Source organism: Aulonocara stuartgranti (genome assembly GCF_965226115.1).
Source record: "Aulonocara stuartgranti genome assembly, chromosome: 17".
NCBI classification, from domain to species: domain Eukaryota; kingdom Metazoa; phylum Chordata; class Actinopteri; order Cichliformes; family Cichlidae; genus Aulonocara; species Aulonocara stuartgranti.
This window is the reverse complement of record NC_138953.1, coordinates 18,856,545-18,875,548: the sequence shown is the minus strand read 5'-3', so window position 1 is coordinate 18,875,548 and position 19,004 is coordinate 18,856,545. Positions and strand designations below refer to the sequence as shown.

Below are 19,004 nucleotides of genomic sequence, written 5' to 3'. Positions count from 1 at the left end.
TGGAAGCTATCAAATATGGTAGTCTGAAAATTCTACCAATTACTGTCGTTATAATACTAAATTGTCAATCTTGATCAAACCTGGATCAAACAAATAAAGGCAAGGCAAGTTTATTTATATAGCACAATTCAACAACAAGGGGATTCAAAGTGCTTTACAGAGACATTAAAAACAAAAACAAATAAAAAGCATGATTTAAAATGTGTGTTGGCCCTGCGACAGACTGGCGACCTGTCCAGGGTGTACTCCGCCTCTCGCCCCATGACAGCTGGGATAGGCTCCAGCGCCCCCCCGCGACCCTGGAAAGGATAAGCGGAAGCGAATGGATGGATGGATGGATGGATTTAAAATTAATTTAAAAAAACAAAAAAAAAGCAAAACAGTAGATAAAATCAGAACAGTAGATATCAGCAGTTAAAATTTAAGTTTTGAAATTTAAGCTTAAAAGTGTGGATTTGGTGTTTTATTCAAATGCAGTTGAGAACAGGTGAGTCTTCAACCTGGATTTAAATAAACTGAGTGTTTCAACTGATCTGAGGCTTTCTGGGAGTTTGTTCCAGATATAAGAAGCATAAAAGCTGAACGCAGCTTCTCCGTGTCTGGTTCTGACTGGGAACTGATAAAAAAAAAAACGGATCCAGATGACCTGAGGGAAAGGAAAGAAAAAAGAAAAAACAAAGCTGATTTAGTTTTAGATTTAGTCTTAATCATGTGTTTTAGTCAATTCAATTTTATTTGCTGACGAAAGGATCAATAGTATTTTGTCCTTTTGCATTAGTTTTTATTTTGTTATCGTCGTGTTTTTGTCAGAAATAAAAAAGGTTATTGATGGAAACTGACAAATTATTGGTTAGTGAAATTAATGTCTGTGTTTTCCATGGGACATGAATGAATTCTGCAGTGAATGCTCTTAAAGCACCGGAAGGTGTTTATTACAACATTATAACAGTCTTGTTGCATTGCAGTGCCAGTATGCCTTCCTGTATCAGTGTATTCGGGATGTCCTAAGAGCCAGAAAGCATCGCAGCGAACAGGAGAACCCTCTCTACCCCATCTATGAAAATTTCAACCCTGAGTACTGCAGAGGTGAGACTGTTTCTAACATTTGTCATCGGAGCCCAGAAATGAAACAGTCCACCTGTGGACGTGAACCGTCCCATTTCTGTGTTTGACAGTTGAACTGAAACTGCATTTATATATTTCAGTAGAAACTGTGTATTTGTCTGCAGCACACATAAATCATAGTCATTTTTTCCCTTTTTTGTCCCTTTGTTTTCTCAGATTTCATTTACACTGGACGCTAAAGAGATGACGATGTTCATGCGATCAAAACGAGGAAACATTCCAACACAAGAAACGGACAAAACAGGGAATATAAATAAATAAGTCCAAGATTGTAAAAACCTTTTTTCAGGGCTGTAGGTCTTGCACTCTGAATCACTGGTTTTACAGCAACAAATTCATTGAGAAAAAGTAGAAATTAAAGTGCAGATTTGGGATTAAATAAAAACAAAGCATAAGACAAGTCGGAGGTTCTGGGTTTGTTGGCGCTGCAGGGAAGACTTTCGTAGCTGGAGCTGGTGATCAGCTGGTGATCAGCACAATCTGAGAAAAGTTTTTAAAATTTAGCAAATAACACCTCACAGACTTTCCACTAAATCTACAGTCTGATTTTATTCAACACAAGAATCCAAAACCATTAAAACATCTGACACTTATTATTTTTAACCATACGTTTATATATTTAAAAAAAGGATTGAATGATAATTGTGCAGCATATTATTATAATTATATAGTCATTTCTGTAATTTTGAATAAATCATCTTCCGTAAAGCTGTTTAAGAACTGTGAGTACCTGTTAAATAATCTGCATCTGAGCTCAGATTGGCATGCAAATTGGATTTCTTTCTTTTTTTTTTCTAAATCCACCTGACAGTCCAGCAAAGTCCACCAGCTAAACATACTGGAACAGCTCAATTTACAGGACTGCTTTGACTCAAACCTACAGAGAGAAGGCACAAATGATCGATCAAATTCAGCCCTATCTGAATCCTAAATGTTAAAAAAATATATAGTTTATTGTCAACAAAAACAACAAACTTTGAAAAATTAAATTGTTAAAAATGGATTTAAACTCATTGAAAAACATAGTGGAGTCCCTTTAATGTAGGCACTGGTTGATCTCAGGTTGTTGTGATCCAAATAATAACTGAGTGACAGCAGGGAAGGAAAGAGCCATCTATTTTTTATACCCTCCAGTATGTTCTCACTTACTGCTCCATATAAGCTGTTTATTTAAAAATTCTAAACACACATATTGCTGTATGTAAATATAGATGTAATACTCTTTTTTTTTTCTTTTTTACAATATGATGAATATATATGTCTGTCAACAACTGCCTGGTTGTGTAATACTTCTGTTTCTCTTTTATACCTGTTGAGTAGCTGCAAGCAAACATAACCTGCTGTATTCAGACTTTAAATAGGCTTTATTCTCTGTCATATATTTTATAATACAGCATTAGACATTCATGTTAAACGTGGCCAAAGTTTTAAATACTGAGGTATGCAAATGTAATCCCTGTAAAGAAAAGTACTTTTAGTACAGATCACAAGCTCCAAGTGCCGCCCCTCAACTGGCTTCTGAAAGCTGGCTAATCATAAGATAAGTTTTAAGAGAGGGGAGGGGCCTTAAAGTGACAGTAGCCTGTTTCTCAGAGGATTAAAAAAAAATAATAGTAAAAATACTCGATATCACATTAAGCTACTTTACTAGCCTGAGAAGAAAGCTCTGGAGTTGGAAATGAGCGCACTGATCTCCTCTTTAATGTAATTAATGCTTGTAAACCATTTAAACTTTAAACATAAAAGACTGAAGTATGAATACAATGCAGAAACCTCATGTTTTCTTAATAAAACCATCATTATAAATATTGTGAAAGAATTTGACTTTTGTGATTGTATACGTTTCTAGAAAAAGCAGAGATTTTTTTTGCTGGAGGATTTTCATTTTAAATTACCTCTGCCCATGCAACATATTTTATTTTATAGTATTATGATATGGCATTTTACATTTACATTACATTTAAAATACTATGGCTAAATTCATTATTATGAAAGCTGGTCTGCACTTTTTCTTTTTTTTAAAGATTTTCTCTGATACATTCGACCTGCTGGATTGTTTTATGTAAACTTTATTACGTTTGTCATATCGTGATGGATTCATGAAAGTGATTTGGATTTAAATAACCAGGCCCTAAGAAAATGTGTAATTGAGTTTTAGAATTTGCTGTCCTGTTGTTGTAAACTTGATCATAAAGTGCTGAATAAAAATATCTGCCTCACTGTTTGTGGCCTTTTTTCTTTGGGTGAAAGGTTACAGTAGCTCATAAATATTATGCACACATTTTCAAATGCTGCTTAAATCATTCTCCATGTTTAACATTTTTAAGATAATGATATTTCAAATATATAGATATTTGAAATTTAAAATAAAAAAAACTTCATTAGAATTTCGAAATTCCTCCGAAGGGTGGCTGGCGTCTCCCTTAGAGATAGGGTGAGAAGTTCGGCCATTCGGGAGGGGCTCAGAGCAGGGGCGGAGCGGGGGGGTGGCTTACGGGGCTTAAGCCCGGGTTGTTTTGTCAGAAGCCCGGGGTATTTTGGAGTGTAATTTTTTCATAGTTAGATGCCTGGCTGACAACTGTATAAAACAAAAAGTACACACAATATTCGAAGCACATAGTGCACACTGTGGGAATTTACGACTGTGCGTGAATCCCCCCCTGATATTGGTATGATCCAAGCTCAGGCACTAAGCGACTGAGCGAGGGGGCGGGGGGAGCTGCTGCCCGTGAGTGAGCTGTTGGAGAGACGGAGCCAGCCATACTAAGGAGAGCTTAAGTTTGACCAGGTACCAAAGCAAATCATTCGTACCGTACAAATAATGTAAATATGACGGTGCATCACGAAAGATTGATATGAAACTGATCACTTGACCAATATTACGTTACTTGCTCTTCAAGTGAATCAACAAATGGCAAAATGAAAAGCCGAACAAATGCTATTTTTTTTTAGAGTCTTAGCTTACGTGTGTTTATTTCATATTCTCAGTTCTTACCCTCCCGACTAAATCGGTTTCAGTTATGTACTGAAACATAAGAATGGACATTAGAGGGTTCTTTCAAAGAAAAAACTCAGGTAAATGTTATTTTATATATTATGCTTTGTATGTTGTTCAGTATATTTCTATGCAAAACAAGAGGGATTTCAGTACACAGCAGGATATTCACATTTGTAACCAGATATTTACATACACTTTAGGGAGAAAACATAAAACATTTTTACTGTACAACATCAATTTAGAGTAAATTTTTGTTTTAGATAAATATTGAAATATATTTTGAATTAGTTAAATTTCAGAATAAAGAGAGACAGAGCTATTTTTATCACTTTCATCAAATTTAGGAGTACATGTACACTAAATTTATTGTTAATTAATAAGAAAACTCCAGACGATTCCATTCTGAGCTGAAGAAGCTTCTGATAGGTTAGTAGAGTCCATGTGAGTAAACTGGTGGCACAGCTGTGGATGCATATAAGGCAAAACACAGAGCCTGTTTCTTTGACATGGGAAAATCAAGAGATGTCAACCAAAACACCAGGAAAAGAACTGTGGAGCTCCATAAGTGTGGCTCAAGTTTGAATACAATTTGGTGCCATTTGCAATTAAGAAATACAGATAGTTTCTCTCTTTACTCTTAAAGTTAACAAATATGTTTTTATATTTATCAATCTAAAGAAATAAACATTTAGTCTGATTTGATGTTACAATTAAAAAAGTGTTTTTATCTGAAGAGTAAATATCTGGTTTCAACTGTATATTTGATGATTGTCAGCACAAAGAGGGAGAGAGAGGAGAACGAGGACAGAACAGATGAACAAGAGCAGGTGAGACACACATGTTAGTCAAATGGTCGTTTACCAAAAGTATCACCGTATCACAGGTCCTCATGTATCTCGTACCTAGTGTTTCTTTTTAGGTTTGTTATTTTTCAAATTCTGTATTTATTAAGTTATGCAGGCTTGTTTGCACAACAAGGCTAAATAATTATATAAACTTTTCTCAATCTAAATAGTGGACTTTGGTAGAATTAAAAAAATAAGTGTAGTGCAGGTCTATGATGATTTTTAGTGCTATCATCTAGTTCTGATTCTGGTTCTGTCTTGGTTAAGTCCTCAGTAGTCCTGATTTTGAACTGTTGTAGTCCTGTTTTAATTCTGGATCAGTTCTGGGTCTGGTTGAATTGGGGTTTAGTCCTCGTGTCTTGATACAGGCCCGACTTTGTTCTGCCTTGCTGCTTAATTAAAAAACTAGTTTAAGGTGTCCTGCACATGTGATATATATTTTTCCCTATATGAAGTCATTCTTTTTTGAACAGAGCCTATTAATCTTTCAGTCATTTCTACACCCCCCCCCAAAAAAAAAAAAAAAAAAAAAATCCCACATGCATACTACTCTTTGGGCTAAGCCCCGGGTGTTTCAAATGTCTGGCTCCGCCTCTGGCTCAGAGTAGAGCAGCTGCTGCTCCACATCGAAAGGAGCCTGTTGAGGTGGTTCGGGCATCTGAGAAGGATGCCCCCTGGGCGCCTCCTGGGTGAGGTTTTCCAGGCATGTCCCACCGGGAGGAGGCCCCAGGGCAGACCCAGGACACGCTGGAGAGATTATATCTCTCGGCTGGCCTGGAAACGCCTTGGTGTCCCCCCGCATAGGCTGGAGGAGGTGGCTGGGGAGAGGGAGGTCTGGGCTTCTCTGCTTGGGCTACTGCCTCCACGACCCGGCCCCGAATAAGTGGAAAAATATGGTTGGATGGATAGAATTTTAGTTTTGCTTAAATTCAGTGATAATTTGTTTTTAGTAAATTCTTATGTGAATTTACTAAAAGCTGCTGTGAATTTTCTCCATGATAAAGATTATTTGTATCATTTGCAAATAAAATGAACCGCAATATATCTGATGATCTAGAGGTTTAGACCCCATATAACTCCACAAGCAAGGTTTAAAAGTTTGATTAATGTTCTCCCACCTTCATAAACTGTTGCCTGTTGTTTATGTAACTTTTCATCCAGTCCAACGCCACCCATCTAATACCATACATTTCCAATTTATCAATTAATATGTGATTGGCAAGTGTGTCAACAGCTTTCTTCAAGTCAATAAAGACTCCATGTGCATACGTTCTTTGACTGATACAATTTGTGATTTCTTCATTTAGTTCAATTAATGCATTAAACATTAATCAGTTTGACATAAATCCATGTCAACTCTCTATTAATAGTTTGTGTTCATTTAAATATTTATCCAGTCTATCAATAAAGTATTTCACTAGTGTTTGGGTGAATCGTGAGTGTAGAGAAACAGGCCTATTCATTTTGTTCGGAATTGTACCGCCTTATAATGACAGATTGCAGATGAAGGTTGGAGGTTTTTAAAATCATTCAATTACATTTTTAACAGTTTTCATATCAATACCATTTCAGTTAGTTGAGATTTTGTCCTGACATCTCTCTACAACATCAATTATTGTATTTTCCTCTTGTGCTGTTAGAAACATTTAATTAGGATTTTTCTTCTATTTGTTCCTCTGCTCTTTCTCAAAGCAGTAATTTTATCAGCTAGGTCTCATCTGAAACTTACAAAGAATTTATTAAAATCATCATTCACATTTCTTTAGGTCTGCACTTTATAAATTCTCTGTACAGGATATATTTCTTTTTACTGGCGTTTTGCAATATCTTTGGGATCCATGGACTATCTATATAATCCATTTTTTTGTTTTTGTTTTTGTTTGATGATGTAGAAGAATTTGTTCAAAACAGGTACCAGAAAAAACCAATGAAAAAAAATAGCAGGAATCCAAAATTGTCTGAACACAATTACTAAGAAACATAAATGTAAGCAAACAGACAAAGGCCTGACTGGGGCCCAGGCTTAAATACACACAGCAGGGTGACTGGGGCACAATGGAGATGCGTGAGATACACAATTGAAACTAATCAGGGAAAAGAAGATAGTGGAAGTGAAACTAAACACAACACAAACGAGATAAGAAACCATCAAAATAAAACCAGAAATAACTAAATCATAAGAACAACTTGCACAGACTTAGACTTTATGAGATATGGGAGAAACAGGATAAGCGGAAATATAACTCACAAAATCAAAAGTGCCAGGATCATGATATTTCTCTAGGGCTGGAACACATACTGTGTCATTTTGCATGCCACCATTCTCACCTGTTTGTAGATTGTTTTGTTGTCCTGCTTTTCCTTCCTGTAATTACTGTAATTACCTCAAGGTGGTGTCGGACAGGCGGATGCTGTCCAAGATAAAGACAATGTTGGATAACACCTCCCACCCACTCCATGACATGCTGGTCAGTCACAGGAGCACGTTCAGTGAGAGACTGAGATTACCGAAAAGCACCACTGAACGACACAGGAAACCTTTCCTGTCTGTGGCCATCTCCCTGTACAACACATCCACTTAACACACTGGTTACCAGTGTTGGGACTAACGCGATATTAAGTAACGCATTACAGTAACTACGTTATTATTGTGGTAACGAGCACGGTAACTAGTTATTATGCCAAAACCGGGAACGCGTTACTCGTTACTGGGATTTAGATAGGCTCGTTATTCGTTACTTCGTGTGGTGGCTATCGCGGAGCTTCCACAGATTCAATAACATTAGCAAGTGGTGGAAGCCAGCAGGTGGATGAAGGAAAAGGGAGGCAAGAGGAGAGACCCGAAGCGGCCGCTGGTCTGAGAGTGTCAGGTGAACTGAACTTCAGGTAAGAAGTTATAACCTGCAGTCCATCTGGGTCAGATATGAACCAAGTTTATTTTCGTTATGCTAACTTTTTCGTACTGCGTGCTAGCTAGCATGACGGAGTTTCTATACAGCTGGGTGGTGCTATGATGTTACTGATGTTGAACTTTATTTTGTTCAAAAGGTTAATTATTAGAGTTGCCAAGCGTCCCGCAAAAAACGGAATTGTCTCGTATTCAGAGAAAATATTACGCGTTTCGTATTGTGGTGAAAAGGAACACAGTTTGTCCCGGACTTCAGCTACAATGAAAAAGACTTTTGTTTTTTCAATAGGAAGAGGGCCATGTGACACATCACACTTATTGGTAATGTCACAAGAAAAACAATAGTGTGCTTGGTTTCACGTGTTAACGTGTTAACCTCTTCGACATGTCAATGGCTGTGAACAAAGAGAAACTTGTAAATAACTCATGAAAGAATAAAGTTACGTTGAAACCAAGCACACCATTGTTTTTCTTGTGACATTACCAATAAGTTTGATGTGTCACATGGCCCTCTTCCTATTGAAAAAACAAAAGTTGTATCCAAGATGGCCAACTTCTAAATGGCCACCATGGTCACCACCCATCTTGAGGAGTTTGCCCCCTCACATATACTAATGTGCCACAAACAGGACTTTAATATCACCAACCGTTCACATTTATTACGGTGTATCCATATAAATGGCCCACCCTGTACTTGACTCAGAGTAGTTGAGACTGAATCATCCTCTAAGACTGAGTATCACTGTCCAAAGTTTCACATCAGTTAAAGACGTTATACAATGTTAGAATCTGGATCGTCAGAAAACCTGAAAACTTTATACAAAAACAAGAACTGAACATGAACTTGAAGCACAGTCACACATAAGAAAACTTTCTTGTGTACTGCTCCAATCTGCATCTGTAAGGCTCATTTAAAACCTCTGATTTCCATATTGATCTAGGGCATGCTGAGGCCCGAACAGAACTGGGTAACCCAGATAGAGCAGCTATGGCATGCTTAAAGGAGAGCTGAGAAGGTCCTGTCAGAGGGGCCAAGCTGAACCCCATTCCCCCAGGACCAACATCCAGCTCAGCCTCCCCTCTGTGACCTGGCAGGAAAGTTAATGTCCAAATTCAGCTAACATAAACCTCAAAACAAACATGATACTCCACACAGACACACCGATTACCTGGATTAAGACTGTTTAATGTGCTGATTAATATATGAGTGTCTTTTGGATCAATGAAAACTAAACACAATTTCTGCATGTTATTTTCTAATCTGAGAGTGCTCAGGAGGAACAACCTGGAGGAGAGGCTGCTGGTGACATTTTACAGAGCCACCATAGAGAGCATCCTAACGTACGGCATAACAACATGGTATGCAGGGTGCTCAGCTGCAGACAGGAAAGTACTGCAGAGGGTCATCAACACAGCCCAGAAGATCACTGGCTGCTCTCTGCCCAGCCTGGAGGTCACTGCAAACTCTCGGTACCTCAGCAGAGCTGGCAATATCATCAAGGACCACTCTCACCCCAGCAACCAACTGTTTGAACTATTACCGTCAGGCCGACGGTACAGGTCACATAAAACCAGGACAAACAGATTCAGGGATAGCTTCTTTCCCAGAGCTATCACCGTAGTAAATAAGCACAAAAACAATTGAACCTATTCCATACCGTCACTGTCATTATATTATGCTGCTATTCATACTGTCATTATATTAATGCTGCTATCCTGTATATATTGTACATACTATTGTTTGAGTACTTACGATTGTTTTTTTTTTGTACTTTTTATATTTTACATTTATATTTATTATTGAAACTTGCACCAAGGGAGGGGCACTCCAATTTCGTTGTACTCTGTACAATGACAATAAAGGCTATTCTATTCTATTCTATTCTAATTCATTAACTTGTCAAAACCCTGAAATGTTTCTTTTAAAACAAGAATTTGAGGCCTAGTATTACCAGACAGAAAACGTCATCATGTGTAACAAAGGGTGAGCAGCAGCACAGGATTATGGTTTACTTAAATCTTTGTGGAGAAACGTCTGCTTTCTCAGAGCATCACTGAATTTAACATTTCTGCAGAAGAGTGGAGGGAAAGTGTTTTTAAGCTTCTGATCATCAGTTTGTATTAAAAGATGTGTGTGGAGGCCTTTTTTGGTTCGGTGCCAGTAGAGCGGGGGGAAGTGATGGACTGGTCTCAATTAGGTTCTCATTCTGCTGATCAGAGTGCTCCTTACATTGACGAGCTGAAAAGAAGGCACCTCGGGAAGAGTTGTGTTTCTGCCTGAACAGCAGAGGAGTTAAATGGCCACAGAGGGCCGAGCGTCTGCAGCTTTTTAATCCAGCCGAGCCCTCAGTGGCTGCACGCCCGCACTGATGAGTCTGCTAACCTCAAAGTAAGTAAGTAAGTAAAATTTTTATTTATATAGCACCTTTCTAGACAGAGAATCACAAAGTGCTGCACATAGAATAACAAGTTCTAAAACATAAAACAAACAACATAAGCAGGCAAAAATTAACCAAAAGAAATACTAAAAAGGTGAGTTTTGAGATGTTTTTTAGAAGTGACTACTGAGGTGCAGAGGGATAGACTTCTACAGTCTAGGGGCCACAGTGGCAAAAACTCTATCAACCTTAGTTCTCATCTTAGTGTGCTGTATAGCAAGCAGGCCCTAATCAGATGAGTTCACCTGCTAGGGACATAAGGCTGTAGAAGATCAGAGATGTAAGCTGGCGCCAGTCCATGCAAAGCTCTAAAATTCAAAACTAGGATTTTAAAATGGACTCTGAATTCAAAGCCAGTATAACTGAAATAGCAATGTGAATAGCATGTGAATATTTAGAGGATTTGGTCAGAAGCCTAGCTGCAGCATTTTGCACAACTTGCAGACGTTCCAGGGAGCCTTTGCTTAGACACATAAACAATGAGTTGCAGTAGTCCAAGTGTGCAGATATAAATGTTCAGAGTGAGACACAATAGGGCTTAACTTAACAACATTTCTTAAATGATAAAAGCAAGGCCGAACCAGAGATTTGACATGACCGTCCAATGTGAGAGTCCAGTCAAAAGTGACACCTAAATTCCTGATAGAGGATTTAACATAAACCGAAAGAGGACCAAGGGCTTTCATTATCTGAGGAAAAAATCTGTCAGGAGCGCATACAAGGACTTCAGTTTTCCCCTCATTAAGTTGTAGGAAGTTAACAGCTATCCAACGTTTGATTGAATCTAAGCAATCATTCACAAGCTGGAGCGCAGATAAATCTCTGGGCTTGAAATAAATGTATAACTGAATGGCATCAGCATAACAGTGATAGAAAATATCCTTGAAGGGGCTCATTATATGTTGGAGGGGAAGAAGATAAAAACATTAAAGGCACCGAAACTTAACCTTGAGGGAGGTAGAGGATGGTCTGAAATAAGAGACCTCCACAGAAAAACATTGATGATGTAAATATGAGGAGAACCACTCTAAGGCAGTTGGAGATACACCAACCCATCACTTCCCCCCGCTGTACTGGCACCGAACCAAAAAAGGCCTCCACACACATCTGCCTTTCAAGGAGAATGTGGTGGTCAACTGTTTCAAAAGGTCCAACATAAGCAGAACAGAACATTTTCCTTCATCATTACTCATCAAAAGTAATCCAAAAAGTGCTGTGACAGTGCTGTGACAGTGCTGGGACACGCTGGCAGTTTATTGGAGAAAAAGCAACAGCACACTTTCTAAGACTGAAATCAATTATATTTATTTTTGTCAACAATGAGAAAAAGTTCTCATTCATTATGTGGAGAATTAAAATGTTTAGTTTTGTTCCAAACTTGAGTTCATATTTGATAGTAATCACATCTGAGAAGCTGGAATGGGTGCAGACACACAGCTTGGCAGGTCCTGTGCTTTTGCAAAAAAAAAAAAAAACACCTAAAAAAACAATCTAAAAACCCCTGAATCTTGACATCAACTTGTCTTTTTGTTTTTATACATTTTTATCTTCTGTGGAGTTCGACATGTCCAAGAAAGATGGATAACTATACCATTTTCCCAGCCAAATGGAGTCAACATCTTTTGTTCACAACATTCTTGGATTTTGGTCATGCTAGACCACCCACAGGTAAACATGAACAATTAAATACACCACAATTGTCCCTGGAGATTCTGAAACTTGTTCTGATGCTACTTTTGGCTGGTGATATAGAACTAAATCCTGGACCTATTTCAAACATCAGTGATTTGGACTGGCTACAACTAATTAGCCTAGTTAGCCTATGGGCACAGCTATCTCTGCATTGCTTTCCACCTCAACTAACTGTGCTCCAACCACCGTCTCAGTTAGTAAGGCTACAACTGCAACTAATAGTGTTTACGCCCCTGTTTTCCGGGCCTCCGCTTCTGCTGTTTGGACCTCCACCTCGGCTGCCTGTGCCCCCACCTGCTGTACCTCAACTACAGTCTCCGGTAAAGGGTTTCTCATCATTAAACGCTCATAGCATTGTCAACAAAAGGACAAGAAATCCTGCTATTAAAAGTTACAGAGGAACAAAGATCTGCAAGACATTTAATCAGGCTAAAGTAATCTGGGACACTAAAAATAAACCAAAGGGGCTTCTATGTGGACACATTAACATTTGCAGTATGTGACCAAAGCATGAGCAACTGGAACATATTCTAAGCAATTCCAATATTTCTATTTTGGGTATCTCTGAATCTTGGCTCACAAGTTCTTCTCCTGAGTCTGCGGTTGTCTTTCCAGAGTACACAGTATTCAGAAGGGATAGAATTGGAACAAGAGGAGGACGAATACTTGTGTATGTAAAAAAAACACCTGGATTGCTGCTTACTTAGTTCACCAATAGATGTTGAAATAGAACATATTTCTGTTAAAATCACTCTTTCCCCAGAAATGTCATTTACGTTGATCTGATTATATCGCTCTCCTTCCGCAAAGAATATTTTTTATGAACAACTACAGATATTACTTAAATATCATACTATAAATAATAAGTCTAATGAAATAATTGTAATGGGAGATTTTAATGTCACCTGGGACTGTGAAAAGGACAGAAAAACACTCAAGGATTTAATGGAGACTTTAAACTATACTCAACACATTGAACAACCCACAAGAATAACGAAACTCTCTAGAACCCAATAAGCCCAAGCGAATTATTAAATCTTATAATTTTATCACTGGTATTTCAGACCACAATTTTATATTGTGGGCGATCGTGGCTCAAGAGTTGGGAGTTCGCCTTGTAATCGGAAGGTTGCCGGTTTGAGCCCGGACTCGGACAGTCTCGGTCGTTGTGTCCTTGGGCAAGACACTTCACTTACCTACCTGTTGGCCAGAAGGGCCGATGGTGCGATATGGCAGCCTTGCTTCTGTCAGTCTGCCCCAGGGCAGCTGTGGCTACAACCGTAGCTTGCCTCCACCAGTGTGTGAATGGGTGGATGACCAGGTGTGTAAAGTGCTTTGGGGTCCCTAGGGGGGACTAGTAAAAGCACTATACAAATACAGGCCATTTACCATATATTATTTTCTAGAAAACTTGTAAAATCACAGCTTAAGAATCATTTTTATAGTTCATCTAATAGGAGATCCTTTTATGAATTTATACCAAGAAGTCAGCGACAAAATGTAGCAGAAGCATTAGCATCAGTTAACTGGGAGCCTTTATTGTGTAGTGATGATCCACAATTCTGTAGCAGTCACTTCACTGGCATTGTCAAGGTGTTATATCAACATACTCCTTTAGAGGTCGACAAAAAATAAAGACAACATCTAATCTGCCTTGGTTGAACAAAGAGTACAAGAATCTAATGAAAACAAGAGATCAATTACTAAAACAGTTCCTGAAAACAGGACTAACTCTGGATAGACAGAGATTTACTTCAATGCGGAACAAAGTAACAAGAAGTTTGAGAAAGGCCACAACAAATTTTTTTATAAATATAATTGAAAGAGCCAAAGGTAATGATAAAATTATCTGGCAACACCTAAATAAATTACTTGGCTGTCATTCAAACAAAAACAAAAATACAATTGAACTTTATGTAAATAACTCTATTGTTAGAGAGCCTCTATCTATTGCCAGTAACTTAAACACTTTCTTTATTTCATCTGTTAACCCTTTAAAGCCGGTCGGAGCGGACACGCTCCATTTTGCGTAACTATTTTAAAATCCCGGTAGCACTGCAACCACGTAAGCTAGCGCAATAATTTTTTTGCATATGAAAAAAAAATTTATTAATTAACTCGCGAGAAGTTGTACTTCCATCTTATGCCATCAGCTTGTCCTAGGTCACAGTTTCCTTCCACATATAGCTTTGCAAAAATTGCATTAAAAGCACTTGCAGCAACAAAAACATAATATTCCAGAAACACGCTTTGCCGATCCGATCAGCTGTTCCTAACACTTCCTACGTCCATCAGCGTGAACTGTCGCATGTCCGCCATGACCTGGCCGAAACCGGAAGTGACGTCATTTTGCGGAAATGTAGTTTTTTACCGTCAAGGCCTCATGAGCCTATACTGGTGTTTTTAAAAGTTATGTTTGACTTTATGACTTTCTGTGTCGTTTCTGGGATGCTTAAGACTCATATTGCACTGCTGGAAATAGTTTATTGTGATGCATATGCTGTTATTTTGCAAATTTGCATTATAATATTTATTTTCGTTTTTCCTGCAGTATATGAAAATCGGTGTATTTCAAAAATAAAACTATGAAGACACTCAAAATAAATTTCCTGTGGTGGGAAACTAGTTTGTGCAACTTTTTTGTATTTACAGTTTTGAGGGATAAGCCTTTTAAATTTCTCTAACTAGAAATACATGTTAAAAAAACAAAAACGATTTTCAATTTTTTTGTAGTTTATTGCACTTTTTGCAATTTATGTCAGTACTATGCACTTAATGCATACATATTATTAAAATTTAGGCTGTAGTGGTTGTATTGATGTATAGCAACTTGAAATGCTCCCAAAAATGGCTCCACAGCATGTAAAAATATAATATAAGCTCTGGCGGACTTGGTTCTATGGTAGGTCTTAAAGGGTTAAGGAGATCAGTCAGAGCTTTGACTCAGTCGTATGCTCTGATAATGTGAATGATGCTGGTCAAAATTTGTTCACCATCACTCATATTTCAGACACTGAAGTTGCTAAACTAATTACAGGGTTAAAACAATCAAAAGCACTTGATGTATATGGTATTAACACAAATTTCCTAAAGGAACATGGATTTGCTTGTAGGTCCAAAAACTCATGTTTTGAATATGTCATTCGAACACTCCATTGTTCCAACAGATTGGAAAATTGCAATTTTCAAAGCAGGTGTGAAAACTGACATGGCTAATTATCGCCCCATAAGCATACTCCCAGTCATATCTAAAATAGCTGAGAAGTGGGTGGTTAAACTCCTCACTGCTCACCTAGAAAACACCCAACCCTCATTACATCCATTGCAGTTTGGCTTTCGGGCCCATCACTCCACAGATACTGCCCTGTGTATGTTAGTGGAGAACTTGAAGAGCTTGCTGGACAAGAGTCCCTGTGTTGGAGCTGTATTTTTAGATTTGAAGAAGGCTTCCGACTCTGTAAACTATCAGATATTGTTGTCCATATTGACTCAGTTTAATATCTCCAGTCAGGCTCTTCAGTGGTTTGCCTCATATCTCTCACACAGAAAACAGTGTGTGGTGTTAGATGGGGTTAAATCTCCATATTTAGACTGTGATACAGGGGTTCCTCAAGGATCCGTTCTTGGACTCTTATTGTTCTCTCTTTTTATCAATAACTTACCTGAAGTCTGTCCAAATATATTTGCTCAAATGTATGCGGATGATGCAGTTATATATACGTAAGCCAAAAGTGTCAAGCAGGTGGCAAAAGATCTTACAGCTGCTTTAGCATTATTGCATAGCTGGCTGGAGGACTCATGCCTAATGTTGAACACCTCAAAAACTGTCTGCATGCATTTTTCAAAACACCCCTTAAACTTGAAGCAATCAAACATATTCCTGGATGGAGTAGAGCTTGAATTAATCATATACGTAGTAATTTAAATATGAATGTTGCAAAAACTTATTTTTACTCAATGATCATCTCTCATATAGACTATTGTTTGACGTCCTGGTCACTTGCTTGTCCAACAACACTTAAAACTATTGAAAACATTTATAAAAGAAGTTTAAAACGACTTGACAAAAAACCGACTTCCCACCACCACTGTCATGTGTTTAAAAAAAACATAAATTACTGAACTTCAATAAGTTAGTGAAACTTAAAAGAGTGTGTTTAATATATAAAGTCTTACACTCCCTTGCTCCACCACCACTAAAGGAGTTCATTAGGTGTAAAGAAAGATCAGACAAGATGTCTAAAGTCAAATGTCTAAAGCGGCACGAAAAATCAGTTTTAATCTGCTGACAAAGTTTTGCAGGACATCTTATTAAAACCACCTTTAAATATCCTGTAAAACAAACTCATGTTTACACTGCAGTTTCTCAACAAAACTGCTTACTTGGTTTTTAGCTTTGAACACCAGCAAGGATGCAGAAATTAAACAACCAGTACTGCAGACTGAATCTGACCTAACTGGAAACAGATGAAACACAGCACATTAAAACAGCCTCTGTGTCTGCTCACTGAAACACACAATACAATACAATACAATACAATACAATACAATACAATACAATACATAATACAATTTTACTCACACTGAGTGAAGATGGAGACCAGCATCGTTCCCTTCAGTGATGGCAGCTGTCAGAGCTCTGCTGACGTGGAGTTACATGAAAAGTTGTCCTCCATTAGCATTCAGCTTCTAACTGAATAGCATCCCAGTCATACAGCAGAGTCCAAATTAGAAATGTTCATACACAAAGCTGTTCAGATAATTCTTCTTAAACTTGAACTTAAACCTGAAGTGGGCTGATAATATCCCAGTTCAGCTGTGCTGGTTGCTGGCCAGTTCATGGCCCCAAAATGAGCTCCTACCCAATTTAGAAGGACTCAGGAAAAAAGGACTCTGGAGTGTTTGATAATGTTCTGGCAGATGTGAGACCCAGGGTCAGGCATGGATCTGATGTTATGAAACTACAAATTCCTGAAGATGGGCTGCAAAAAGATGATCTTAGGTACTTTACCACATGACTTCTTGGTGTGTTGTTCCATATGGAAGGTCATATAAAAGAGTATTAAGGAGTAAGAAATGCTACTGCATCACAAAGGTAAGCTTCAGTAAAACATAAAGTGACAACTTCATGTCTTTAATACCAAACTTAACTGATTTGACAATGAAATTAGGAGTTCTTATAAAAGTGCAGAACAATACTAATAATGACACACCATAAATAAGCTATAAAGCAGCAGCGCGAGTCAGTTGTCAGTGCATGTAAGTGACACAGTGTGAATCTACAGCTGTGTGTTCTGGCTGAAATATCACACACTGACAATGGTACATTCACTGACCTCAAACAGAGTATGTAATCCTGAGCTTGACTTCAAATTAGCGCAATGACATTTGAAAATGTCTGTCATCCTCAGGAGGAACAACCCCCCCCCCCCCAAAACAAGCAGGCGGTTCGTACTGGAGTATATTCCAACCATAGACTGTATTTAAAACATGGCTGTAGCTGACATTAGTGATCCTTAAGTTGAGGGTTGCCCTGGTAGAAACTAGATGTGATGAATGAGGGGTGGATGTGAATTAGAGACTGCACATTCATACTGAAGTGAGGTAAACCTGACCTTAAACCTCGCTGCTTATTTTTTTATCGTATTTGAGGGGTCGCCCCCTTCTGATGCTAGAAAAACTGCAGGTTTAAAACACTTCAACTCTAACTACAGTTTTCACAGCTAGACTCTACGTCCACCAGCCTGGTGTTTAAGCATTATTTCCCTGTACCCCAGTAGCACCTCCCAGTGGTTGTAGTAATTATGATGGGAACAAAAGTGGAAGCCCATGGCTTTGTTAGAATTCTAATATAACATACTGGTTAGGTTGGGGCACTAATGTTTAGAAAAACTAAAATTTCTGGGCTGCCTTGCCCATCGATAAACACTTTCACACAGATGCGTACATTCTGCAAGTGGGAAATATACTTCCCAATGAAATACATCAGTTACAAAGTCATGGTGGCAGTCACATAAACAAAAAAAGCTGCTTTATCCTGAGTGTTTACTGGTTTGCAGGCTGTGAGCTGTTCAAGTTATAAGGCAACAATGTCAGCATAGTGAGGAGGTTGGGGTGGATGGATGGGTTTCCAACAGAGTGAACTTCAGTCTGTTATTTGTATTCATGATGGCACTCTTTAAAAAGGGTCTTCTGCACCTGCTTGCCCTTATCTTCAGTCACATATCTCCTGCTACACTATTGATGTGTATCAATAACCAATCAGAAGGCTGTAATCTGAGGAGTGAGGATGAACTGAGGGTTAGAATAAGATAAAGAAGAATTATTATTGTGCTGTGAAACGTACAAAGATACTGTAGAAGAGTCCAAAAATAAACATATGAAGCTGGAAGTGAGAAGAACAGGTCACCCTTAAACCCACCTGAGCTCATCTGGTGACTAAACATAGCTGAACCTTTACCGTAGCATTCTCACGTTTCATAAGGAGGGGTTTTATCAAACCACTCATGTGGTCATTTAGGTTGAAGGACTCGCTTTAATGATCAGATGTGTTGAGTTAACAGTGATGACAAAGCGTGACATGGTAATATGGAGAGTGTGTGTCTCATCACAGCAGAGCCTCGAGGTAAGTGGTTTGGCATTAACAGTGCTGAGCAAGGTGAGCGAGGGTCAATATGTGTTTGTAAGCGAGTCATTGAATATTCATTGATTACAAAGAGCGAGTGCACTGACTCATGCAGTACAAGTGTGTGTGTGTGTGTGCGTGTGTGTGCGCTCCTCTTGTCCGATAGGAAGCCATTCGTCTCCCTTCGTTTGGCTGGGGTTTATGAATGAAAGCGCATAAATGGAGGACATCGAATGAAAGGGAGGACACACGCACTCAAGCTCATTTTAATTCAGTGCATTGTTATCTGTAAGGAGCGTCTGTGGCTGTTTCACACTGTAAGGGAAAGGCCCTGCAGTGCTACACAAATCCACTGAACTGCTCTGAGCACTAG

At 38.5% G+C, this 19,004-nt stretch overlaps 1 protein-coding gene and 1 long non-coding RNA gene across 3 annotated transcripts in view; both read left to right on the top strand.

Moving 5' to 3' along the window:
• ptprb (protein tyrosine phosphatase receptor type b) overlaps positions 1 to 3,349 on the top strand; it is a 39,455-nt gene extending 36,106 nt beyond the window's left edge. Inside the window, exons 39-40 of the mRNA XM_082510704.1 lie at positions 966 to 1,086; positions 1,282 to 3,349. Coding sequence (XP_082366830.1) covers positions 966 to 1,086; positions 1,282 to 1,304 — 144 coding nt within the window. The 3' untranslated portion in view covers positions 1,305 to 3,349. The remainder of the gene's footprint in view (positions 1 to 965; positions 1,087 to 1,281) is intronic.
• A 250-nt stretch (positions 3,350 to 3,599) lies between these two features.
• The window catches only part of LOC309692265, a 105,838-nt gene continuing 90,433 nt past the window's right edge, over positions 3,600 to 19,004 (top strand). The window contains exons 1-3 of one of the 2 annotated variants that reach the window (XR_014272269.1): positions 3,600 to 3,913; positions 4,114 to 4,200; positions 4,899 to 4,950. This is a non-coding gene — a long non-coding RNA (uncharacterized lncRNA). Of the gene's footprint in view, positions 3,914 to 4,113; positions 4,201 to 4,898; positions 5,507 to 19,004 lie in introns of those variants that run through there. The other variant, XR_014272270.1, reaches the window with a different exon arrangement.